Source organism: Crocodylus porosus, unplaced genomic scaffold (assembly GCF_001723895.1).
Source record: "Crocodylus porosus isolate Cpor-Errol unplaced genomic scaffold, CroPor_comp1, whole genome shotgun sequence".
Taxonomy (NCBI): Eukaryota; Metazoa; Chordata; order Crocodylia; family Crocodylidae; genus Crocodylus; species Crocodylus porosus.
In genome coordinates this window covers 33077476-33105358 of record NW_017728914.1, presented here as the reverse complement: position 1 = coordinate 33105358, position 27883 = coordinate 33077476, and the positions used below count along the sequence as shown (strand labels likewise).

Here is a 27883-nt window from a genome sequence, read left to right as displayed (position 1 = left end):
GTGAGCCCCGCGCCGCGGCGCCACCATGAGCCCGCGGCGCGCCCGCTGCCCCGCGCCGCTCTGGGTGCTGCTGCCCTGGTGCGCGGCGCTGGCGGGCGCCGACAACGCGAGCCAGGCGTACTACACGGCGCTGCTCAACGTCACGGTGCTCAGCCCCGAGCGTGGCGGCCCCGCGCTGCTGCGCCTCGACCGCGGCCGCTACGGCCAGGACTCGCCCAAGGTGGAGGTCAGGGGCCTGCTCGTGGCCCCCGGGCCCATCAACGGAGGTGGGTAGCGCCGCGGCCCAACGGCGGGGTCCTGCCTCAGCGTCACACCTGTCTGTGTGGGTGTGAGTGTGGAACGGGGTCCTGCCCAAGCATGAGACCTGTGTGTGTGTGGGGAACGGTAGGATCCCTGTCCAGCCGTGAGACTTATGTGTGGAATGAGGGGGAGGGTGTAACAGGATCCTTGCACAAGTGTGGGACCTGCGTGCGTGTGTGTAACAGGGGTCCATGCCCAGCCATGGGATGTGTGTGTGTGTAACGGGGGTCCCTGCACAAGCATTAGACCTGTGTGTGTGTGTGTGTGTGTGTGTAAGAAGGGTCCCTGCTCAGCCATGAGACCTGTGTGTATGTGTGTGTGTGTGTATTTATAGACACACTTCTGTCTTTGTGGAGCCTGTGTTTGTAAGAGGCGCAGGCCCCATCAGCTGCTCCCCGTTTGCACCCCTGTGCAAGGGCTCTTGCAGCCGGGAGCTGGAGGGTGTCTTGCCTTAGGACGCTCATCTGCGGCTCTCCCAGCCATGCAGCCGCTCCACCAGCGCCCTGAGAAACAGTGCCTCAAAGCCGAGGGTGGCCTGGCCTAGCTCAGCCCGGTACGCTCCAAACTGAACCATCCAATGTGAGGAAGGTCACGTCTAGTCCAACCCCCTGTTCCAAGCAGGACCAGCCCCAGCTACATCATCCCAGCCAAGGCTTTGTCTAGCCGGGTGTGAAACACCTCCAAGGATACAGCTTCCACCTCCTGTCTGGGCAGCCTCTTCCGGTGCTTGACACACTGATGTTTTTGCCCCCCTGCCTTTTGCAAGGTGGCTGAACCAGCCCAGCTTTTCATCCTTGTGTCTCGCTCTGTTCTGGCCTGTGAAACCCTTGGGGGTTCTTCTTGACTGGTGTCTGATAACCGGGTCGAGACGCTGCGTTCGTAGAGGATGGTTTGGATCGGGGTGACCTCCGGAGGTCCCCTTCCAGCCCTGCTCCTCAGCCTCTTAACCGTGCCCCTTGCACGACAGTGTCGTCTTAAGAGGTGTGATGTGCCTTTAGCCTCATTTCTTTTATTAGCATTCTGAAACCGAAACGTGACAGGCAGTTGCTTGCTTGCTGATTTTTTTTTTTTTTTTTTTTAAATGGCTGTTTGGGGGTGGTTTTTAGCCAATGTAATATAACTATTCTAGTTTTAACTTGTTTTTTTAATTATGCTGATCTAGCCAAAGCTGAAACTAAAGTCCGTTACCTAGAAAAAGATGGTTTCTCTTACCTTAGATATGTCTGCTCTCTGGCTGTAGACAGTACATCACAATAGGTTCTCAAATTGCCACCTTTCTTAGAAAATGGACTGACTTGATGGAGTGCATCTGGCCCCGGCCTGGTTTCTGGACACTGGACTTCTTAAGAGACCAGAAAATGGATTATTCTTTCAAAGTAACCTTACACGCTCATCATGGAGGCGTACACTTTTTTAAGAGCTGAGATGAAGAATACCTTAACATGCTTTCAGGCCATGTATTTCTAAAGTATAATTGGGGGTTGGGCGAAGCTAGTGTGTTAAATCTTAATAGCATATTTTGATGCTTGACCAGGCTGAAAACATGATGTTTTGGATGTTTTTAAGTTTATGATACTGCTGCATCTTTAAGCAATAGAAGTGTTTCAGCTAGAGAGTTTTTTTTTTTAAATCTGTTTATAGTAGTCTTTTCTGATATGATACAGTACCTGCCAAAGAGTGAAAAAGGCCTTGTTCGGGGGATGATTGTATTTTAACTGGAAGCCCATAAGAAGAGAAAATCTGAACAAAATCTTAGCAGTCCATAAACATCTTTTAGTATACTGTACTAAAGCATAGCATGACGAATAACTTCAGCTAGGTAGCATGGTGAATCATGAAATTGCAGAGCTCTGAATTATTGCAGTTTTGACATGGTGTAATCATTAAAATTTGATATGTCATCAGTTGCTGAGCAGGTTCAATTCAGTCCTTCAGCTCGTCAAAAGAAGGCTGTGAAGGTATGCACAGCTGCCTTCCACTCCTCCTTAACCCCTTAAGAATTGTTCCAGGGTATACTTTAAGCCTTGCACGTTTTGCTTGAATTTTGCCACAGCATGGTTTCACATAGGTAAAAAATAATAGTATCATGCAATCGTTCATCTAGCATGGGGAATATTGAAATTCATATTTTCCTAGTTGATCCAAGATGCTTCTGTTTAGACATAATCATGCTTTTTTTATTTCCACCTGATGTGTTGTATTTGATAAGAGCCCTAATGTTTGCTCTCTGCCAGCATTTGCCCTAGTGCCTTTATTATTGTCTGCTAGAAGGTGTTATAATACCTCTTAAGTAGAATAAACAGTGTAATCTTCTGCTGAAATACGTCCTGTTCAGCCAGGTTCAGCTTCATGCTTGAGGTGAGCAGAAAAGGCCCCATGTCCCTGCTGTGATCATGTATGCAGACAGACTGGTAGTGAAGTTCGGGTTTGGTATCAGGCTCTCCATTCACTGTCTCGCATGGACTCTTATGTGAATCTGGTTGCTCAGAATTACTGATTCAGTTTGGATCCGGCCTGGGGGATGGAGATGCCTCTGTGTACAAATATGATAGTTCTCTTTAGCTGCATAGAAGGAAGTAAATTAGTTGTGTGTAGTGCTTTGGAGTCAGTCCTGAAAAGGTTAAACTACTAAACTTGATGTTTTAAGTGTTACCACTACTTATAATATTAAACAATATATGCTTGATTCGATTCTCATGACTGGGCCCTTTGCTTACTCAGTACTTTCTACATCAGCCACTCTTCCTTTTAAAATAAATAGTAAAAAAAGATTCGGTCCACTGTACCTCCTCCCACATGGAGTCCTCATTCCCTTGAAGTTGTACTTACAGTATGCTATAATTGTCCTAACACCAAGCTTTTTTCCCTGTCCCTTCAAGTCTAGAGGAGACTAGACAGTGACTTTGCTGGGGTCACCTGACCCCCAGTTATCTTTCCTGTTTAGTGCAGGGGGCTGGACCGAGTGATCTTCCAAGGTCCCTTTTGACCTTACAATCTATGAATCTATCAAAATTGTTGGTGAAATGGTTGGATCTCAAGAGCTGTCCATTTGCCTCCTCCCTCGACCTCCCAGATATACTTGTAAAAGTAATTTACATTAGAGTCTGTAAATGTGTAAGTCGGGTCATTTTGCTCATGTCGCATTCAGCCTAGGCTACAAATAGTATGTTAAAAATGTCTCAGCTATCATATTATTCACCATTATATCCTCTGTTTGCATGTCTTTGGGTTTCGTTCTCTTTGTCACTGGCTTGAAAGCTTAATTTTTAAAGACGTCAGAACAAAGTACATAATACAGTCATATAACAATAAAAATTGCTTTTAACTAGCTTCCTAAATATAGATTACAATATGTACAGAATGGAAAGCATAGACTGTCTGTTGACATCAAAACAGAACAATAATAATAAAAGATCTTGTATAAGCCTGTTTTAAAGTTTCTTTGTTATCACCAGTAGGGCTGGTATAAATGCCAACCAAGTTTGTTCTGTTACATACTATTTTATTTTAATGTTTTTATTCTGTCTGCCTATACAGTTAATAATACATAAATAAATCACATTCTCAAAGATCCTATTTTCAGTGGCCTGTAACTCTGCCAAATTTTCGTAGCTTGAGCTGAAATTATTCAAACTGAGTGCTTGCCTGAAGCTAAAATTCTTCAGAAAACTTCAGTCAAACCAGATAAGTAACTTCTGGAAAACAGAGCTAGGTTGAGATGAGCAAGACTTTTTAATTCTGGTGGTAGTTTTCCAGGATGTAATTTCCCAATATAGTTGATCTCTACAAGAATATTTGTAATGGTTATGATGTCTATACTGTTTCAAACACCTTCTTACTACTTTCTTCATCTTTTAAAAGACATTTCAGAGGATGTAATTAAGGGACCATCTATATTTTATTTTTAGTGTTTATAAAGTACTGTTACTGCTATGGGGACATGTTGAGGTCATTAAGCTATGAACACTTTTATATTGGTAAAAATCAGAGTGAGAAGCTGTAGCACACCATGGTATGGAGAAGGAACTTGAAATTTTCTTCTAACATTTCTACTGGGGATGTGTAGTTTGTTCTCATAAGTCAATTTGGTCAAGTTAAAAACTTTTGAAAAACTTTGGTGGAGACAGTTGCAGTAGAAACTCCCTAGAGTTTTGCAGTTTAAATCCCCCTAAGGTTTTGTCCCCACCGACCATGCTGTCAGCCTGGGGCTGAGAAGGGGTTTTCCTGTAATGACTGTTCTGAACTGCTTCTCAAGCCATATCTGGGCACTGGAATTAAGAATCGCAAGACTTTCTGTTTTGCACTCTGCTGATGCTCAGACAGAATAGAGAGCAAAACAGGAGATGCGCTGCAGTGGAGAGTGTGATAGGGAAGTAGATCAGGACAAGAAAGGGGAAGAAGGAAGACTGGGAGGATAATTGGGACTTGGAAGGGCAGGTGACAACCAGGACAAAGTGAGGGGGATTGGAATGCACTGTGCAAGAAGTCTAGGATCAGAAGAAGGAACACAAAGAAAGTAACATCAGAGTTAGGCAATGACAGCATTGCAAGTGACTGACTGGCCAATTCCCTTTTGAACCATAATATGTGTTCATGGATTTCTCTGGAGGATGTATGTAATTCAGCGCCCAGAGTGTGCATGTAAGGCATGGCTACTTGAGCAGCTAACTCCTAGGTAAGCTAAGGAGTGAACTTCCAGTGTCAGCTATTTGGCAGACAATTCCCACATGCACATGCTTCAGCCTATACAAGGTCACTTTTTCTGTTCTGAGTAAGCTACTTGCACTTACTATAAGGTCAGAGTAGCTCGTATGCTGTGAGTTCACTTTAGTTTACCTATAGTAATTTGTTTGCAAAACCATACCCTTAGTGAACAATTATTTAATATTTTGATTAATTTTGTTCAGTGGGTGGCCCCATTCCTTCTTTTAATGCATAATATTCAAACCCTGCTCTGAGAATAGAATTATTCATTTTCTTTTGGTTTTCCTATATCATTTATCTGAGCATTTTAGAAACATTCATTTGTTTTCATAATCTCGCTTTGCCTCTTAGGGATATCATTGTAATAGGTATACATTTGAGGAACCAAAAGAGAAATTAAGGTAAAAATGTGCACTAAATTTGGATACTGCATTTGAGACTCTTATACTTTGAAAAAAATCAAGTGTTGTGGCAGGGCATAGTTTCCTTATCTCAGTTTGTATTTATGAGTATGCAGCAGCACTTGAGGTTGACCAGAGAGTGAAAAATGAAAAGCATGCAAAGTGCCTAACTATGAAAATTCTTGAGTTAAGTGACTTACATCATACAGGAGCTCTGGTATATGTAGGGACAGAATTCAGTTATGCAGGGCAGCATAACTAACTTAACTATCAGAACATCATTTTTTCTTTCCGTAGTCCTGTCTCATTCACTGCGTCTTCCATTCTCTGTAATTAAGGCAGCAGGCGTCCTATAGATGAGTACTTCTTACCACTTTTAGTTCAGTTAGTCCATCCTGTGCCTTGTACGAAGTGGACTTCTGTGGAAAAAATAGTGTATAATCATGTAATTAGACTGCATCATAATGTTCAGAGAGGGATGTGCAGGTTGCCTTAATTCTGGCACTTTATATTTTGAGTGGTGCTTGGCTTAGCAGTGATAATGTTCTCTTAACAGTTTGTGTGTAATGTTGTAATTATAGTATATTCTAGCAGAAAACACTTTAAGAACATTCTGTCACTTTAGCTGAGCAAAACTGAAATTTTAATAGCGGAAAGTCTCCAAAAGTTGTAATTTTCCAAAATATTTGAACCATTACAAATATTTGATTATGAAAATATTTGTAATGGTTATGATGACTGCTGTTTCAAATACCTTCTTACTACTTTATTTATCTTTTAAAAGACATTTCAGAGGACATAATTAAGAGACCATCTATATTTTATTTTTAGAGTTTTGAAAGTACTGTTACTGCTATAGGGACATGCTGTGGTCATTAACCTATGAACATTTTTATATTGGTAAAAATCAGAGTTTTTAAACTAACCAAAAAAAAAAGCCGATGTAATCTTTGAGCTCACACTTTGAGCTTAGTAGCTTGGCTGCTAAGTAATGAAGTGACCTTAATGGTTTCTAGGGAGAACAACTTACTGTTTTTCTACTTCCTGCACATGCACTTCAATTGAATTTAATTTTAAAGAAATAAAAGGCTCTCCATAGAGAGGATGGGGGAATATCTTTATCAATAGATAATTTCCCTTACAACTTTTTAAAAAGATAATACTGTCATCAGAACTTCTGTAGAAAACATGGTACTTTCCACTCTTCCCTTGACTTTCAGGAGTTTGATCTGCCTGTTAAGACCTTCTAAACCCAATTGTATTGAAGCTCCCTAAATGTGAAAGACGTGCGCATATAGGTGGACTGCTTCAGGGGTGTTGGTTGTAGTTGTTGGTATGGGTGGAATGTAGCTTTTAGAGGAGGGATTTATTTTGCATTCTTAACATCATCCTTTACACGTGTGAATTCATATGGACAAATTAAAGGTGGATAACATTGTTCTTGTATGAGAAGGGAGGTTGGGATGGTAGAGCAGGGATGGTACCACAGGGGCCTGTCAGCAGGCCAGATTAGGTCCTGGGGCCTGGCAATGCCCCTCCTACACCCAGTGCCCCAGGATTGGGTCCTGGAGGCTTGGTACTGCCCCCTCCTAGTCTTCACACACTGGGTTTGGGTCCAGGAGACCTGGCACTGCCCCCGCCTGGCCTTACATGCTGGGTTTGAGCACCCTGTCCAGCACGCAGGGCCTACGGCTCCTAATCGGTCCAGAGATTTGGCGGCTGGAGAGTGGTGGTACCGTTCCCCTGCTGCCAAATTTCCAGTCCCATGGGGAGCTCTGCAGGCCAGATGACACAGCATCACAGGCAGGATCTGGCCTGCTGACTGGAATTTGAGCACCCCTAGTTTAGAGCTTTCAGAAGAGGAAGGAAAGAGGTCTTTGAGTCTCCAAATCTGGATTTTTATTCTACCAGTAGAAGAAATCAAAACTGCAAGTTGCCTTTGGGTGGAAAAGAGAAGATGAGCCATTGTGCTTTTTGTACAGATTGTGGCTGTGGAAACTCCTTATCTTGTATAATAAGGTGCTTTTCTGAGGGGGACGGGAGGGCGTTCTAAGCAAGTGTCCAGGGAATAATGTGTTTTGCTTGATAGACATTCCAGTTGAATACTTCTGAGTGATGCTACTAAGTTAGAGCAGCTTCAGTAGCAAATACATGTCCAAAGAAAGTGACAAAATAGCATTGCAATATTCACTTTTACAGGAAATGGAAATAATACAGAACAAGAAGAAAATAGTAAATTATTGGTCTCATGTTGTTGGACAAGTACAGCTTGTCATTCACAGTCTCTCATGTGGGTTCTGTCTGCCTTCTGTAATAAAGCCTGTAACTAAAAGGCGAAATTGCATATAGTTGGGTCCACTGGTATTCACTTAAACTTCCTGTAATTCTGATAAAGTTTGAAAGAGGGGAAACTGCAGTTCAAAATGATTTGACAGAGAAGCGTGATGCAATGTCATACGTGGCTCCTCAGTTTAATCAAGAGGCTTGTATGAAATGAACTTCTGCAACCAAATTAAAGCAGAAGTGCAGATGTTTGGGTGGCTTATAAAATAAGACCACAAGGACTTCTGAGTGGGGCTGAGTAGACTTTAGAGGATGGTAGGTTGCAGATTTGACTTTTGCCCTAATCTGTCAGGATGCTCATATTGTGCCCAGGTTGGTTTTGGTACAGCAGCAGATATGGGCAAGGAAGACTTGACAAGTAACTGCTATTCTGAGTTAGCTCATATAATGGTACTTTGTTTATCATGAGAAAAACAAAAATATTGCTTTCTCTATTGATATTTTCCACAATTATGAAATGACAAATTACTTCTGATAAGATCTTTTCATATATGTGATTTGTATTAGTATTTAAAATTACTCTAAATTGCTTTTCATTATGTCATGGAGACCATCCAGCTGATCTATTCAGGTTCTAGGCTTGTGAAAGATTGTACATCCCAAATGCATTTTGAACAACTGAGTATAGATGACGGATGATAATGGACAACTATTGACAACTATACTTGCTGACTTAGTTTGGTTATCTACCTCCCTTACAACAGAAATTGATATGTCTGGCACTTTAGGTGTACAGTAGATATTTTATCTTGCCCAATTCGGTGAATTCAGTAAGAAAAGGTAGTGACTAAGAGTTTGTCCTCTGAATATATTTTTAAAAAATATAATAAAACAAAAAATAAGGGTTGAAAGAAATTGTGGCATTCTGTTCGTGTCCCTGAATGCCATGTAGTTGTCAAAAAAAACTTACCAGAATTTGTTACGCACCTGTGCTCATGATTTAGTGACAAATGAGTTACAAAGATTTAGCACAATCGTAAGCTAGAATAATTATATTCACTATTTTCTAAGACATTTTCTAGGTAATAATGTCTTGGAAGTTTGTTGCCTAACAGATTTTGATTGCTACAGAGGTCTGATGAATGTCTAAAACATTCTTTTAATCAAATAAAGCTTCTCATCAGCCTGTCTATTAAAAGAGTCTGTCTAGTCCTTCCGGTTCTCATTGATGGTGTATTTGGCTGCAACCTGCCTAGCATGAATTGTTGAGCAGCTTTGCTATTTCCCAAATTTGTCCACTCTCCATACCAGCTCACCTGGACCTGATGTGGATGACTTTCCTTTTGTCATGCTTAGAATTTTGTCAGATTTGTAGCTGCTGATCAGACAAATATAAGCCAGGCTCATTGAATCTGTAAATTACATCAGGAGAAATGCTACACCAGCTTTTTTGCCGTAGTTAATTGTCGACTACATGGACTGCTATCACTGTGTATTTAGATTCTTATTTGGGCGGCTTTTTTATTGCTGAAGTACAAAATGAGCCCAGCTTAGAAGTCCTTGTTGTCCACAGTTAGAAAATGTGCAGTCATTCTGCAGCTTCTGATATGTAGCATGTCTCTGGGGTGGAAATGCACATCTTAAGGATGCCACATCAAATCTACAGTATTGTTTGACCTTAAATGGCAATGCTGTAATTAACTCGATTCAAGACACTGCTTAGAATGGGATATCTTGTGAATGAACATAACTGCCCCTTACCTTCTCTCAGTTGTGAAAACAGAGAGGAGAGCATTTGATATATTCCAGCAAACACCAGTCTATCTGTGTTATAGAAATATAGGAAATAGAAGTTCTCAGCTGTACTATATTTATTTTAGTAAATTCTTGGTCCTAACCTGACATTGGAAGCCAATCATACTTGCATTTTTTTGGCAGGTGGAAGGGATAACTGATCCCCAAATACGCAATTGCTTTGCTGTCTTGCAAGTTACTGTTGGTTCTGCTGTGTTGAATTCTCTAGGTGCAGTCTTGAATATTCTTGCCTGAGTTTCCTGTTGTGAACAGAATTACTTTTCATGGGTGTTGGCCGTTTTACTGCAAGCTATATATTATTACCTTGCTTTTTATCCTTTTTGTATAGTGGGTCAGTTAATCTTGTTAGTGAACCCCAGGAGAAATTGCATGACACTCCTGTTTTCATAGTAAGATTGGAAAGAGCACAACAGGAAAAATTTGCTGTGGGTGTTAAAATTAAAGGTGTAATTGGGATTTGCGGTTTCTGTAATGTAAGAGCTATAATAGCAGAATTCTTTCATACTGGTACAGTAACTTGGTTGCAGCATGTCTTTCTCAGTGACTTTTTAAATTAATTTAAATGGGCTTCAGGGGCCACATGCATTTATTTGACGAGGGCAGCTGAAGTTTTGCAAGCCCAAGAACAAGTCACCAGTTATAAAGACTAGTGTCTGCATGGCATAGCCAGTTCAAAAATCCTATTTTCTCTCTGTCTGGCCACACTTTACACTGGAATGATTGGAAAGAAAAATGTGATGGTGAATGATAAGCTGCTGTTTGTTAAATGCTTACAGCATCTGAACCATATTCTAATGTTTTTCCCTCCCATACAGGTATTGATTTAAATATAAATTCATTATACTGACTGCCCAAGCGTTATGAATGTCTAACAGTTGGTCAGTGAGCCAAATTCTCAGGTATATTCACAGCTTCCTATGTGTTAAAAATATTTCCAAGGAGGACCTCTCCTATAAATATGCACATAGTTTTAGTCTTCGGTAACAGAACAGTCTAAGCTTTCTTGCTTAAGCCAACTGGGTTCTGTGACAACTGTTTGTTTTCTGCTTTACTGTTTGACTTTAGCCTGTCGGAATGCACCTGTAAATATATAAATGTTTTTCCCTTAGTTGCGGATCGTTTGGGGTGTGATCCACGAACTCGTTTCAATGTTCCACCAAACACCAAGCAGTGGATTGCCTTGCTGCAACGAGGAAATTGTACTTTTAGAGAGAAAATATTGCGAGCAGCTTCACACAATGCCACAGCGGTGGTCATTTACAACAACGTATCCAGTGAAGAGCCCGTCACTATGACCCATCAAGGTAAATAGAACAGAATTCATTCACCTTTCACTTCCTAAAACTTCATGTTTTTTCTGCCAGGTATGCTGTTTCTAAAGCATACGCACAATACTGATTGAAAGCACTTGTCCCTCTGTTCTTTGAAGATGTGCATACGTATATAATACAGTGAAATGAATGCATTTGGAGCTATACTCCAAAGGGAATGCCTGTCTACCAAGTAACTTTTATCTCCTTCCTTTTTGGTGGATTTTAGAGCTGTCACTTGTGAAGTTTATGGGAGACAACATTCTTGAATACAAGAAGAGCTATAACTTTTACAAAGCATAGGGGAGTAGCGAATGTTTATAGTTGTCTCTCACTGGTTGTTTTAAGCTTGGGTTTTCAAAAGAGCCTATAGGAGATGGTGCAAAAATTGTGTTCTACACACCCCTTTTTGGTGACAGCCTAGTTCTCTTCTGATGGTCCAAGCCAATAAATGTACCTGACTGTTGTACTGCCCTAACAAGGTGCACATGCTTGAAAGAAACATGCCTCTAAATATAATCTAGAAGTATCCGTTTGAGGTTTGATGCATTAATGGTCTTGGATCTCTGCAGATTTTCATTTTACTAGAATAGTCCACATGGATAATGTTGGTGTTGCTAGTGATTGTTTTTGGTAGTTAGAACTTGTTCCTTTTGCATTTTCCCACAACTGAAACACATTTTTTGTAAATTTTTCAAGCCCGGACAAAATTTTGCTTTATTTTTGCAGAAGAATGTCTGTTTTGAGTTGTCTTCATCCTTCCCTTCCCTGAAAAGTTTCATACGTTTCTGATGGCTGTTTCCTCTAAATATTCTTCTAAAATTGTTTCAGTGCATTTCTTTTTAAACAGAGAGGAAATGGTTGTAGAAGTTGGAATCTGCAAATGATCAATTTGCACATTGTGGAACCCACGTGTGAAATAGTTTTAAATATGCTTTGCTAAGGGAACTATATAGTCTCTTGAATACCTAATTTGGGATTTGAGCAAAATCTCATACAGAGGAAACTACCCAGTACCTATGTTCATAACTCTTGCTAGCTGTCTTTTGCTTTGTTCTATTAAAACACTTTCTACATCTTCCTTCTGTGGGACATCTTTATTCTTTGTCTCCTCTGCTTATGTAGTTTCCCCTTAAACCTTTCAGTTTTGATCTCTGCCTTTTCAGGGCCAGTGGGTAAGACTTTGAAGTGCCTACTGCCTGTATTTAGCAATACGTATGTTTTGTGGTTTCTAATGCTCCTAATGAATTGGAAGTCCTGATAGTGCACCTATTGATACCTTTTGTAATAAACTATATCAACAACTGTACCTATAGATTTAAAACAATTTGTTGCTTCTACCCTGTTAATAAATAGTAGAATGCTGCATATAAAGTCCTTGACCACATTCTACTGACTTACGCTTTTCCTCCTCCTATAAGTTATTCAGTAGGCGTGACCTTTAAGAAAAGAGGAAAGTCTAGACAGGTCTGTCAGGAAGGGAACTATAGGAACATCCAAGATTGGAGAGACTTGTGCTAAAGCAGTGGTGCCCAACCTTTTTACCTGGTGTGCCAGATGGATGGTGCCCAGTCTCTCTGTGACCCAGGTCCTAGTGGTGGTTCTGATCCGGCACCCGGGGCAGATATTGCAGGTCCCCATCTGGCAGCACAGAGGGGGAAGAGGGATCAGTCTGGCCCAACCTGGCCCCATGGGAGTGGAGAGGGCATGGCCCAAGTCTCTGGGGGATGGGGCTTGGCCCAGCCCCAATCAGGCCGTGGCAGGGAAAGGATGTGGTTTATCCCTGATTCAGCCCTGCAAGAAGAGGGCATGGCCTGGCCCTGATCTAACCATATGGGTGGAAGGGATGTACCCCATGTCCAATATGCTGCACAGAACTTGGGAATTTGGCAGCAGGGGAGGGGTGGCAGTATTAACTGCCAGTGTTCCCCTACCACCAAATTTCCTCACCCTTGGGGAGCCCTGTGGGCCAGATGCCAAGGCTCCACAGGCCACATTTGGCTTGCAGGCCAGAGGTTGACCACCCCTGCGCTAAAACATTGACGGTAGCATTTCAGTTACCAAGTAAAGCCTAGAGAGGTAACTCAAATATTGAATGTTAAGGGAAACATAAGGTGGCCCTTGAGAGAGAGGATCCTAATTCATTGAGTTTGGTACATACATTGTGTAGTTATGAATGTGTCCATTTGTTAAAGGGAAAATTAAAGTTCACTCAGCACTTCAGCACAAGTACCAGTTTAGTTCCTTGGAAGAGTCCTTCAGTAGGTCTTGGGGCTGACATCTTAATGTAATTCTTCAAACTGTAAGGACCCAAGAACCATTAGTGAGGAGTCACAAGGGCAGAGACTCATGATATCATTACATGGGTGGTTTATGTTTGAAAAATAAATGTTTTACAATGTGCTTCCTTTAGTTCCCCACCTTTTTTATGCCACATGTAATTTAAGTTAATCTTTGCATGAGGAGATAAAAATATTAATCACAAAAAATGCATGTTGCATCCTGAAGTTACTTGAGGCAGGGGCCATTTTTTGTTGTGTACTGGCCCTAATACAGTAAAACAGGCTCATTTGCTGATTGAGACCTGTCAGTACCAACTGAACCAGATATTAGACTTGAACAATTCAAACTGCTTAGCAAATTCAAAATAATGTGCTATCTCGGCTTTAATTTAATGTCAGTATTAAATGTCGTGGTAATAAAGTAGAACACAACTGTATTTTACTTTGTCTTGAGAACAAGCATTGGAGACTCTGTATAGGGCTACAACATTGTTTTATGAGTCATATTATTTGCTGACCTAAGCAAAATTTAATTGTCAGTGGGGAAACAGCAGTTTTATAGATGTGGCAATTGTGATATCTAGACTAGTCATTGCTGTAACTTCAATTCATCACTAAAATGGATGTCAGAGAGGACACACTTCATAGCTGTGTAGTCTAGTCCTCCAAGCTTCCTACCCACTGTGAATCCATCTATATAATGGCTCAAGTATTCTGACTTATGAATCTTACTGTCTTTTAGGTGAATCTCTGTAACTCAGCATAATATTCTCAGGTTTTGACCCTTCAGTTCCCTGTACTATTACCTATATTCCTTGCTGGTCATTTTGTAAGGAGTCTGGCATTCTCTGCACTAACAAGATACTGAAGTCCATTACCTTGTTTCTTTGCAGTTTCCCACTCAGCAGGGCTTGACTTTCCATGGCTGTGACAGTTGTTGTCTAACTAGTCTAACCAAGTAGGTGTTCTTAAAATAAAGTTATTTGATAGGTAAATAGACATGAGACGCACTCATTTTTCCATGCCAGTTTTCCAGTACTCTCAGTTATTACACAGTTTCCATAGGGCATTTAGGATGTCCCCTTTCTCAGTTTGACTGCACAAGGGTCTACTAGATGCAGCCCAGTGCTGCTAAATGCATGCTGTGTGTTTGCTTCGTAGGCTTTCTGAGATATTCAAAGGGCATATTCTGTTCTTCCAGAGAAGGAAAGCAGGGAGAACAGAAGCTGTGCAGGACACATTTTCTGTGGGCCATGTACGTGCTTGATCCTGGTCTGATAGTGCTTGGGACCCATGCAAACAGCCCAGGGATGCAGAGCAATACAAGAGGCAGGGCTGCATACAAAAATATTGGTTTGCTTATGCTGCCTTTATTTTGAAAGCACAGTTTAGTTTGCTCCCATTCCAATCAGGCCCACAAACCTAACGTACCACATCTGTATCCTTCTGAGATGATGTGGCAGCTGTTCCCTCAGTTGTTATCTTCTCCCACATCAGCCCTCTTCCCCATAAGTCTGGAGAAATAGAAAATATTCTTGCATGTTCTGAACTTCACCGTGTCCAGTCATTGAATAGGGTTAACAAAGGATCCCTTGCCTTTTTCCTCCAACTCTACTCCTCCTGTTCAGGCACCATGGGTGATCTCATCTGCTCTACTTTCTTAATGAGATGAGACCCAGATTAGTTGAGTCTTGGACATACAAGTCTTGCATGTAAAGGTAATCCTTTATCTATTCAGTTTTTAACATTATGTTGCCCTTCAGAGGGCACCTATTTCCCTGCAGATGTGAGCAAGCGGCCCTCCTGCAGGTCTGTTTATTTTAGCATATTCATGAAGGTTTCATCCATGTTGTGTTCTGTTTTGAGGCTAAATGCACATCTTGAAGAAAAAAAGGGTACAGACGTCTGTGTGCATGTATGTAATCCACACGTTGCTTCAACAGAATACAAAACCTTTCTGGTGGCCACATGTCAGCCATCACCACTCTTCAATCAAAAAACATTTTCATGCGTCACTTGAAAACAATTGGCTCTTTTAACATTAAGAGTTGTTCCTCCCTTCCCCTGCTCATTGGTGCTGTAATAGTATATTGTCTTTGACTCTTGGGTTTTAGTGCTGCTGTCACCCAGGGCCCAATTGCAAAAGAGGCATTGACCTTACTAAGTTTGTATCCACTTCTAAAACCAAAAAATTCTGCTGACTTGAGTTGCAGCAAATTTTATCTTGCTTCCCCTGTCTATATACCTACAGTAAAACATGTACATTTTGCATAACCTGGTAAATGCCCTTCATTTTCTCAATAGAGGACATCCTTCCCAGCACAGGTTTTACAGGCTATGATATTACTGGCAGGAAGGCAGCTTTATGGGTGGTTTTGTTTGCTACTTCTACTCAAGCAGAACAAATACTATCTAATGTAGTGAGTGCATATGTGGTGGAAGAAAATATTTAGTAGCTGTCCCATTATAATCAATTATGGGAATGGGAAGGAAGTGCAGGTAAACTAACACTTTAACGTTAAATGTTCATTTAAAAAAAATTGCTGTAGAAACTATGATTAATTCTCAAATTGTAGCAATTTTACTCCATTAACTTCTTGGAATTTTTATTCTATAAAGTTCTGTCATTTTTATTCTAGAGGTTAGTATAGGTTCTTTCTTCTCTCTTTTTTTTTTTTTTTTAAGCACTTAAAATAAAACTCATCTAAATGGAGACTCAAAACAACAATATAAAAATTACCAAATTCCAGTGATGGATGAATGGTATCGCTTGTGTTAAGAAGATTCATTTAAGTCTTTACTCTGTATTTAGCATAATAGCTGATCCTGGGTGGGTAATTGTCCAAGATTAAGTGTTGAAAGGCTTCAGGACAAACTTGCAGATATTGATCTTGATGTGGCTTCATTGCATTTTTGGCTAAATAATCTGTTCCTTTTTCAAGCATCTCTGTTTGGCATGGTATGTAGGCAGATTCTCTGCCATAAGTCTTTGTGCTGTAAGAAAGGCGTGTTAACTTTTTTGGAGGATGTACTTCCCCCAGGATAGTATATAGTTGGTCTCCATCTGACAGAAGAGTGGTTAAGAAAGCAGGATTCATGTCTGTTCTAAAATGCAATCAAAGATGAGAATTTATAAGTTTAGGTCTCAAATTTAAAGGCAGAATGGGGACAGTAGTGGCTTGTCATTGCCACCTGATGGCTCTTTCATTTGTGTCATTGAGGGTTCAAGGTTGGCATTGTACATGTTAAGAACCTTTCATTTAAATTGCCATGATACTGCTTGTTGGCACTTGGGCATTAAAGAAGGGAACGAATATATAAAAGTAACTATGCTTTTGCCTCCAAAGGGTAGTGGTTTCAAGTCAAGATTCAGGGTTGATATTGGGGCAAGGAAGAGAAGTTTGCACTGTTGCCTCTTGCTAATACACAATTTTAATTATTGCAGGTTACGCAAGGTAAAATGGTAAGTGACTGGACTCCAGTTGCACTTTGGTCTTCCTGATTTCATCCCTGCATACCCAAGCAGTGCTCTTGTATTTTGCCCTAGTTATCTGTCCAAGTTTCCACTTCTTATAGGCTTCCTTTTTGTGATTTAGTTTACTGAAGAATCCCCTGCTAAACCAAGCTGGTCTTCTGCCATGCTTGCTACTCTTCCTGTGCGTCGGGATGGTTTGTTCCTGCACTCTCAGTAAGGCTTCTTTGAAGTACAGCCAGCTCTCCTAGACTCCTCTGCCCCTCAGTCTGGCTTCCCAGGGGACCCTGCCCATGAGGTCCCTGAGTGAGTCGAAGTCTGCATTTCTGAAGTCTAGGGTCCTTTCCTTGCTGCTCTCCATCCTTTCTTTCCTCAGGATCCGGAACTCAACCATCTCATGGTCACTGCTGCCCAAGTTGCCATCCGCTACTACATCCCCCCAGTTCTTCCCTGTTTGTGAGCAGCAGGCCAAGAAGAGCAATTAATGGTAATGCAACAGGAAGTGGACACGCATGTAATTTAAAGTGAAGAGACCTGTTATTATTTGAAAGAGTCTGAGAAATTGAGAAGTCTTATAGGTAATCTATATAGCTGAAGTTGGAGATGTCCCCTGCTGGTATAGTCTGTGTATAGTTACTTCCTGTCCTGTTCTCCTGTGCTGAATCTGAAATGCTTTGAAACCCTTACTAGTGTGCTTCCTGTTAAGTCTCCTCTCATTGCTCTAGCTAACTTTGGTAATTGTGATCTTGTAGGTACAGACCAGTGGTGCTCACAGTTTTGTGTCCCATGGGTCAGATGACTGGTGTGAGGTCTGGATTAGGCCGTGGGCTGCCTCCACCTGGCCAGGACTGGACTCCATGGACCCTGTATCACCCCTGCCCAATTCTGCCGCATGCTGGGATCAGGCATGATCTACTGTGCCGTGGTCCATGGGGATCTCCACAGATCTTTGGGGAGCTATGTGGGCTGGATGACAAGCCTTGGGGACTAGATCTGGCCCATGGTCTGTGGGGTTGAGCCTCCCTTGATCCAGACTACTTACAATTTCTGCAATATGAAGTAACTCAGGGAAATCTTTAACAAGTGATTTCGTGCTGTCTTCGGTCAAAAGATTGGCACAATTTCCGTGCAGTTGAGAAGTTACTCTGCTGTACGTTGTTGGAAGTCATGGTTAAGGTTTTATTAGAGTGTGCTTTTGAAGTTGGGGAATGTATTACTTTTAATATTTAGAGATACAGATTTAGCATTTAAATTCTTCTTTATTCCTTAAATAGATAAAGCTCTGTAAGGTAGGCAACTTGGTGTTGGTTTTGCTAGTGTGGCAAAAGGCATAGAAATTTAACCAACAGTAATTCAGAAAGAGGTTTTGAATATAATTTGCTCTTTCTCAATTCAAGAATGGTGTTTCATGAGTGGCTATATGTCTTTGCTAACTTGGAGTGTATAGATTTGCCACCAACTTAAAAGTGCAGGAAATTATACCCACCCTACCCCCAAGCTGCAGATCTGTTCGTAAATGACACTGATCTAATCAGCATGTTATATATAAAGGTAACAAACGCACGCAAACAGATCGCAAGGATCTAAAAGAGGCATTAACGCCTTCTAAAATATTTACAAGTAGTCACTTCTGGCAGGTTATTTTTCGAGCAGTAAATTAATTCATAAAAACCGTTTTGGCCATTTCAGATACTATGTGAGGTCTATTGCTTTTCCACTTCTACAGTTTATTTCTCATTTCTGTTGAATTGCAAACTGCATAACCTCAATTATGGTACAGTGTGACTTCACAATAAAGAGGAGGACCACTGTTTGCCCGTAGCAGTAGTCCGTATCAGTCCCCCTTCATAGACGGCAATGGCATGTAAGGCAAATGACTACGTAGCTAGAAGCTAGTTGACCAGGCGTGCTTCAAATACTGAAGTATTACATTGTGTTTCCATGGCAAACCCCTTGAAAGTGGTGTGTAGAAAACCTTTCCAATGAGTACTAGTGCTTTCCTCAAAAATATTGAACCCCCAAATATATTAATATGAATAGCTTGCTAATCAGTTAGGAAGCATGCTGCTTTGCATTTAATTGACTTCACTGAGCTATGAATAGGATGAAATGAAGAAGTTGCCAGAAAAACCAGAAACGTTATTAGATTTCACTTTCTCATTTGCAGGATAAGTAGCATATGCATCTTGTCATTTCTCCAGCTCTGCTGGCATCAGTTCATCTTATAATATTTAGTTAATAAGGAGGAAAAAAATTCCAAAAGACTTCCTTTCAGTGGCTTGTAGAAGTCACTCGCTGTTTTACCCTCTAATTTCATACTAGCAAGAATACTCAAATGGGGATTTTGTGAGATGTAGAGTAGATTTTCGTCATTGATTATTTCCCTTTTTCATTTGCAGTTTTCTGGAATTGATTTAGTCTTAAGCTGTTCTAACTCTAAAGTTTTGCATTGGCTCAAGACTTCCTATCTCTTTCATTCCTTGCTTGTTAGCTTTGCTGATTTCCCAACAGTGAGAACCCCATTTGCAGTCTTACTGCAAGTTCATTGTTTCCGTATCTGTCCAATAAAATTAATTTGAACAAAGGGGGAAAACATATATGCAAATTGATGGGGGGAGGAGAGTGGTAAAGACATTTCTGCCGTGACTTTCTGATAAAGCTGCTTCCTCTCAAGGACAGGCACTATTCAACATTCATGCTGGTTTTTGTCATGCAATTTAATTATAAATAAACATGCAACCCAGAAATACTGAATGACTTTTCAGATTTATCACCCTCTTTCTTTTTCTGCATCTTTTTGTTTTAATTAAAAACAAAAGGTATCCTTTATGATTTTTTATAGTAGCCATATTTACTTAAAAGACAAACCTGGTGAGTTGCAATGCATAATGCATTTCTAAGAAGGCTACAGCTAACTAAGCTACACGTTGCATATAGGTAAGTTTTCAGATCGGTACATGGCATGACTCTTATTAATGACAGCTGCATGATTAAGCGGTTGTGTGCCCCTCTGATAAATTGCCTTTTACTACTTCAGTCTCTTATCTTGCTAGATGCATGTCCTCTGATCAACACCTGTGTTGAGTCTCTGTTTTATTCCAGAGGCAAGCACAGCTATCATTCAGACTACACTTGAAATGTTAACAGGATTCTTAATAGCACTCCGGGAGACAGGCATGCATGACAGACATAGTTGAAATCACATGAGGTCACAGGAAGCAGGTACATATCTCCAGTATAACAGAATTGTCCTCCAAAAAATGTAAGTTTGGAGTAGGCATTTTGTGAGATTTTGCCCACTGCAGAAGGTGCTAGTTTGACTCAAAAAGAGGTCAGAATAACATAGTGATTTTTCAGCCAAGGTGCTGTGGCACCCTGCGGTACCTGAAGATCCTTTCAAGAGTGCTGTGGGGTGCCATGCAGTGTCAGCACTGTTGTGTGTGCAACATGACTCTCAGAGTAAGCCCAGAGATTTCAACTGGGAATCCATAGTGGTTAAACCATTCTGACCTGTTGTAGTTTTTCTGAGTGCTTTGTAACAGAAGAACTGCACTTATTTTTCTGCAGTCAAAAAATGAGTGAAAACCTAAGGGCTGACATTTTTTTTTTTCTGAAGGGTGCCTTGAGTCTAAAAAGGTTGAGAACCACTGGTCTGAAGGAAATGAATGCTTCACTGAAAAGACAGATGTTAACAGATCTGTTTCAGAAAAGGAATATGAACAGTTCTCATAAGTATGCTGGAATAAAAGGGACTTTCTTCACCAGCTCTCTTTCAGATTCCAGCCTTGCAGGGTCAAGCAGATGGATAGAAGCAGCATGTGGTGGAGATGGTAACTATTGTGTGAGGGGTTTGTAGATGTGTTGCAAAGTTCAGCTGCCTCATCCCTGTTTCTCCAGCTTTTTTTTGTCCTGCTTAGAAAGAATTAACAGGCAAAAGGGTTAGGTTGCCTTTTGAATATAATTTCTATCACTTAATATTTCCTGAGAGTAGCGATCATAGGGTTCAATGAAAGCATAGACAGGCGTACGTGATTGAGAAGAACTAAACAACAGCTTTTAATGTGAGCAGTAGGCAACCTCTGCAGACTCTTTGCATGTCTCTAACTAGCTATTCTCTATCTCAGGGACAATCTCCCAATTCCCTATTTCCTCAGTCTCTTGCATTAAGGAGCATCTTTATATTATAGCTGCTTTCGCTGCACTGAGATCCCTTTAGATTCTCCAAGACTTTATCTAGAAGCATTACTAAAAACAAACCTGTTTCCAGAAGGCAACATGCTCCGCATCCAGAAAAAAATATACTATAAGAGGAATAATCTTGGCTATTTCACTGTTTGATTTTTAAGAACCAGGCAGTAGTCTAAGAGGTCAGTGGGGGTGGGGAAGAGCGCAAAAGAAACTGTCCTTGCAATTTAAAATTAAACTCCATAGTAGTTTTGGTGCTAGTCTTACCTCCTGGGACTTGCTCCCAATACCTCTGTGAGATGGTAAAATAGCAGAATGGTGACTTGAAGTAGAGCGAATATGATGATGAGCAAGACTTAGGGAAGAACTGGACACTTCCCTCATTAAACAAAAGGGGTTTAATAACAATACATTTAAAATGGTTTTTAAGTAGTGTAGGTGAGTTACGCTAGGCAGTGAGATGCATGCTTCCTGAATTTTTTGAGGAGGAAAATCTATAGTCCTTAATACAGTGACATTGTTTTCATACTAGGACTATACATGTATGTGACTAGACATGCATGTTTCTGCAGATGAGGCCTTCTGTTAGACCACATTCATTTTTTGAAGCCATGGGTATAGTGAAGAGACAGATGTACCCAGAAGCCAGATATGCCTTTCTAGACTTGAAATGTCACTCATGCATGGCCATCCACTTAATGCTTCAGTGAGTGGCAGAACTGAATAATGCGATTTAACCAATTCAGGTCCCAACAGTTAACATTTTAAAGGTAGCCAAGAATTTGGGCAAAAAAATAGGTCTCTTGTTTTGCCGTCTAAAAACCCCTTTAATCTAAAAACCCCTTTAATAACACGTTGGGCTTGTCAGTTCATAATGGTGGTCTAAAAGCACTGCATTCAGAAAGTTATGTTGAAGGCTTGGAGCAGTTCTGTTGGAAAGAAATTCCTGTCTTTAAGGCTTTTTAAATATGCTGGGGATATGGAAAAATATCTTGTTAAATATTTTCCTTGTTAAACTAGTACATAATACAACTTTGCTGCTTCTTGAAAATACCACAGTTCCACTCTTTGGAAAGCTGCTGATGCTTTCTGGTTGTAGTTCTTTGTCTTAATGTCATTCCCCTCTCTTAAAGAAGAGAACAGGAATTTAGTGAACTGCTAACCACATCTGTCATAGTAGTGCCATTGAGAACCATTAATCCAAGATACTGAAACATGTCAGCAAATTTTGGTGATATTTGCCAGGGCCTGCAGCTCCTGTAAGCTAAGATCCCTATGATTTCATTGTTGCCCATATGCCAAATGTCTGCTTTTTGGGAAGGCGGTACGATTCCTGTTGTAAAAAGAATTTACAGAGTAAGGTTACTTCCTGTAGCATATAAACACAGCAGTCGGAAGCCTAAAGTTCAGCTTTTAGCACCAGCAGTGCTGTTTTTGGTTAAATAGATACATTCTGCTGTTAGACATAGTGCTGACTAAATTTGCCCCAAAGGGGAAACCTTTGTGTCTTGAGTCATGGTTTGAGAGTTCTTCATTTCTAGAGCTTTGGTTTGAGAGTTCTTCATTTCTAGAGCTTTAGTTTGCTCATGGAGCAAAGTTTAGGTCCTCTCCACAAAGTGGTAAACTCTAATTTAAAAAAAAAAAGTGTTCATCTCCTGACTGCATGTGGTGTGTGCAACCTCCGTGTTGCCTATTGTTTGTTAGTATTTTTTGTGCATCTTATTCAGTGTACTGAACTGTTGCACAGTAGTCCACGTTTGCAGCAGCCTCTTCAGCTGTGGTTATGTACTTTTTATGTATCCTAAGGAGTGCAGCATTGAAAATATATCACAAGGAAAAAGACAGATGAGTCTCTGCCTTTTTCTAAAATGGGGAATATTGAATGCAGTAGATTCCAGCCAATGTTTCTTCCATTAAATCATGTAAGTAAAGGATTTTTTTTCTCTTCCAGATAGTCTGCATAAATTTTAATACCATCCCTGTGGTTTCAGAAGAAGATATTTAAGAATTAAGTAGCTTAAAAATGCAAATCTTCAGAATATTGCAAAAGCCAATCTAGATGCATAGCTCTGTATAGTTGCAATGAAGGAACAAGATCTGTGTTTCTGTATTTCCTGTACTACACAGCCACAGACTTCAAAATATGGGGTGCTTGAACTAAAGCTCATTGAAAAAGCTTTAAGTAAGTGCCCCCACCATTTAGCCCTGCGGGGACATTGAATACACAAGACACTGAGATTGCTGGAGCATGCTAATTAGCATGCCCCAGCAGACTATTAATCTGCTGGATTAATGAGTCTGCTCCAAGGCACTGTAATTGCAGCATGTCGGAGTATGCATCCCCACATGTCTATATGCACCCTCAATCCTCTCTTTAACTGTATCTCTTATATGGCGATATCTGTTACTTCTGCTTTTTCTGAATCTATAAAGTAAAGCTATCCATAAAAATGACTCATTTGAGGAAATACAACTTCTTAAAAGTACATAGTACACTATCCAGATTGATTCAGATGCTATTTGATCCCTCCGGCTAACTGTTCTAGGGTTCTGATTCCTCTCGTATTCCCTTTCGACCTTAATCTAAGAAGATGCAGCCACAACAATGTGCTAAGTAATAGTTTCAGTCTATCCTTATGTCTTCCCATTGCAGGCTGGTAGTCTTGTCTTGAAAAGAGATCCCCTTATGATGATCTTGCTATCTTTCCAGGTTCTCTCCATGCAAGCTGTTTTTCTCAGAAATTTCTCACAGTTAATAGCACCACTGATGTTCAGGATGTTGTGGTTAAAATGCCGGCGGCGCTTGGGAATCTTGTGCTCCTGCAATTGGGACCCGCACGGTAGTGGTAGCAGTAGGGGAATGTTTGTTAGCAAGGCCAGTTAAATTGGTTGTAATGGCATTATCTTGCAATCAGTGAACTGGAGAGAGGAATCTATTTTTTCTTCTTTTTTTTTGTAATACCCTTTTAATGTTATTTTGGTCTGATATGAAGCAACTGTCACACAGTTGTTTTGTTGTTGTTCTTGCCACCATGGTGAAGTAGAAGTGCAGCACTGTAAACCTGACAGGTTTTCTTTATTACGTGGCAGTTTTTGCTGCAGATATTTTTTCAAAAAAATGCTGCAATTGTGATGTAATATCAGCAGTTATTCATACTTTTTTAAAAAGCCCTAATCTTGCAAATTCATCTTATTTTAAAGTGTGAAACTAAGTGGTAAGGAACTTTGGCCAGATTTCCAAAAGTGTAGACTATCCAGGAGATTTCCTTATGGCACTTAGGGGTGGCGTTTCCAAACAAACAAACTTGGTGACTAAGCTGAGTTCTCTTGAAATCAGGCTCTTACTTTTCAGTGAAAATGAGCAAGTGAATTTTATCAAAACGTGCACATTTGATAATGCTTCACTAGAACAATAAGACTTCAGGTGTTTTGAACTGTTCTTTTAAGCCTGAATACAAGTAGGCTACCTTCAATCCTCTGGATCATGGTGTACATGTAGGAGGTCTAGGCGAGCGCCTTATGAATCCACTTGTTCAGAGTCCTGTGACCATTGCACCAAGACCTTGGACATGGACATTGCGCCTCTTGCCTAGGCAGAAGTGTGGAGGAGTGGAGGCTCCCCAAGACCTATCACCCCTCCCCTTCAGGCCATTGAGACAAAATCCAAAGGCCAGACCGAGTCCAGATGTTCAGTGCCTCGATGTTTGTAGCTGCTGCTAGAGAGCGACAGATAAGAACTGCTGCTGACTGCCAGATGCCTCGGCAAAGGCATGTTTCTGCCAGGGTGATGGCTCTTGTCCTTTCTCCAGCCAAGGACTGCCCACCAGGCAGTGGGGGAGGCGCCTGATATTTGCCTTACTCTAGAGTTTGCAACCTTGTGGTATTTTATAGGAGCTACCCCACCACAGCTAGCTCCACTATGTTGCCACCAAGCCTTCCAGTCAGATGCAGTTTATAGTTATACCTGGGACCATCAGCCTGAATAAAAGATTTATTAATTATGTATACTGACTATCTGCAGCCCAGAAACAAAAGGACTGTGAAATAGGATCAGTCTGGTATTATCCATGTCAATGTAATTATGGGGAGGAGGGTGTGGGAGAGTTGCGTACAAATGTCCTGTAACATGAATTTGGTGACTTGGCCTTAATCCTTAGTTGCTAACCATCTGTGGTGTCTAGGGATATTGAGAGTCTTGAATGCTCAGCACCTCTCAAGATCAGATCCTTCATCTTCAACGAGCTTTAGTTAAAGCACCTCTGGTGCCATTTTGAAGTTCAGGGACACTGAATAGACATGACACGGAGGCTGCTGTATTTAATTGTGTGCTAATTATCATGCATTGGAGCAGACATCTGGCATGTGTATAAGTATATAACATAAATCTTACTTTGGATGTGATCTGCTGGTTTTGAGGTGTTACTTATCTTTGGAAGACAATAGACTACCAGCATTCAGAGATGCGAGTGCATTTAAATGCTAGTGCATTTTTGGGAGAGATCTTGTTTCCCTGAGCGCCCCCTGGCATAACAAGGAATAACGGCCACAAGTTGTTAGAGAGGAGGTTCAGACTAGACATCAGGAGGCACTGCTTCACGGTCAGGGCAACTAGGAGCTGGAACCAACTTCCAAGGGAAGTGGTGCTGGCTCGTACCCTGGGGGTCTTTAAGAGGAGGCTTGATTTCTACCTGGCTGGAGTCATTTGAGCCCAGTTTTTCTCCTGCCCAGGTGGGGGGGCATTGGACTTGAAGATCTACAAGGTCCCTTCTGACCCTACTTCTGTGATTCTGTGGAATGCCTTGCAGACCCTTGTAGGCTGTAAGCATTCGGAGATGCCAAGATGGTTAAATGTGAAAAATAGTAATTGCTTTATAAGTTCGGCGCATTGCCCGTTAACTTTGCTCACATCATGCATGCATGTGACTATGAAAGTAATGACTCGAATACATACAGAAGAGCAAGATAAAACACCACTGTTGCTCAGAGCCTAACAAACTGTTTGCAAGTACATTTTTTCACATCTTGGTCACTTCTCATTTACCAGTAATTAATATTCCAGTTTCTGGGCAACTCTGACCCTGCATTTACACAGCTTTACATATAATTGATGATATAACCAGTAGCCTACTAAGTGAGAAAATAATTATAGCTGCTAGATTAGAGAAATTGCAGCAAGGGACTGTAAGAATAAAAGGTGGTGGCTTTAGTGCAGGAAGGAGAAATGCATGTATTGCAGTTTTTATTTTGGAATGCCTATATATGATTTCAGAAGAACATGTTACAAGATTTTATAATCTAATAATCCATTTTTAGAAAGAGGACTTCAAATGATGAGAAGGGAAATTCCATTTATTTCAGAAATGTATCTGACGGACTAACTGAACTTTAGCGTACATAACACATGCCAACTTAGTTCTGCTCTTTTGAACAGGCTTATTAGCATGCATAAAGTTTAGCACATGTAACTAACTGTAAGAATGTGGCCTAAGTAGTACAATACTTACAACACTGTCCTTGCTCCATTAATGCTGCTGCTTCATTCTGGAACCACCAAAACTGCTTGGCCTTTTCTGAATGTTAAAGCTTGGCAGGTATCTAGAAGAAAAACAAGTGAACAAAAGTAATTTATTCCATAGATCAGTCTTTTAACCAGTGTCTTGGTAGCTGATCTGCCTGGTTTTGTTCAGTAAAATTGCCTGTCTAACAGTATCCAAAAGGAGTTGCACTGTACATTCAGAAATTTGAGGCAGCCAGGGGCTCCCAAGGGCATATTATGGTTTCACATGGATGCTTCAGCGGGATATAAGGGCACAATGTTTCATGTGCAGTTATTTATTTTACAGTTTTCTCTTTCCGTATATGGTAACATCTCTTCTAGTCCCAGTACCACTCTCTCCCATAAAAGAACAGACATCCTAATGTAAAAATGTACATACTAAGCAATTGTTCAATGTTTTAATGGTATAAATATAATAGAAAGAGAAGTTCCAGTAAATGGGTGGTCCTTTTAAAATTTATTTTTTCCCCAGCTATGATAACTGTGTTTAACCTTGCTTTTAGAGGTTAAACACTGACACGCATAATTGTGATCTTTGTTTTCCTGTGACTTGATTTAGCACATTCTGATCATGTGTGTGTGGAGTTGTAATGTGACCATGAAGGTCTGGCTGTAAAAACCTGTCCATCCACTTCATTTCCATGTCCCACCTCATTGTGCACTATAATGGTTATTTATGCCACTATACATACACTTTTCTGCTTTGTTCACTGAAGCAAGTCCTGTCCAGGGCTTCCTGCTCCCTGATTTGCCTTCATCAGGAGCAAATGTCCTGGTGACATTGTCGTCTTAACTAACTAGTGCCAATAGCCAGTCCTTAATTCTTCATATTTTATTGCTAAACCAACATAGATGGTTTCCCTTTCTAAAATCAGTTGGACCACTGTACCCAATAACTGGCTGTATACAGTGACATAGTTGAAGTGCTGTCACCCAGCTGAAATATAGTTTCGACCTGCTTCTCAAAAAAACAAAAAAAAAAAAGCACAACCTCTTTGAAAGAGATTTTTCCACAGTATTTCTCTGCTTCGCTCCAAGCATTGATTTATTCAGTTGGATGCTTGTAGGCATCCTACTGTATTACCTGAAAAATTTTCATCCAGTCAGAGGTGACTAACTCTTCAAGTCACATTTTTAGCAGTAGGAGAGAATAAGGAATGGCATACTGGATCAGATTCAGTTACAGTGGCCACGTTCACACAAGTGCGGACATCTGTTTCCCTGAGGACAAGAAGTGGCACAACTTGTGCCACTGCTGCTTGTCTCTGGGGAATGTTTGTGCCACATGCCCTCTGGCACATGGCAGGTTACCCCAGGTGGGGTAGTGGAAGCTGGGGCCACCAACTGTACTGGCCCCAACAGCCTTGCCTGGAGGCCTAGGAAGCTGCACCCATGGTGCTCCTGCATCTGGGAGCCTGGCTGGCAGCCAGAGTGTGGCTCCAGCCAGCTAGATTCCAGTTTGGGGTGCACTGCCACATGCACCTCCCCGCTTTTTTCTGCACAGGTTCTCTCTCTCTCTCTCTCTCTCTTCTCTCTCTCTCTCTCTCTCTCTCTCTCTCTCTCTCCCCCCCCCC

The 27883-nt window shown here is 41.0% G+C and overlaps 1 protein-coding gene across 2 annotated transcripts in view; it reads left to right on the top strand.

Moving 5' to 3' along the window:
• Positions 1 to 6: 6 nt before the first annotated feature.
• The window catches only part of RNF130 (ring finger protein 130), a 77110-nt gene continuing 49233 nt past the window's right edge, over positions 7 to 27883 (top strand). For both annotated transcript variants that reach the window (XM_019535208.1, XM_019535206.1), the window contains exons 1-2: positions 7 to 266; positions 10613 to 10807. In XM_019535208.1, coding sequence (XP_019390753.1) covers positions 26 to 266; positions 10613 to 10807 — 436 coding nt within the window. In that variant the 5' untranslated portion in view covers positions 7 to 25. The remainder of the gene's footprint in view (positions 267 to 10612; positions 10808 to 27883) is intronic.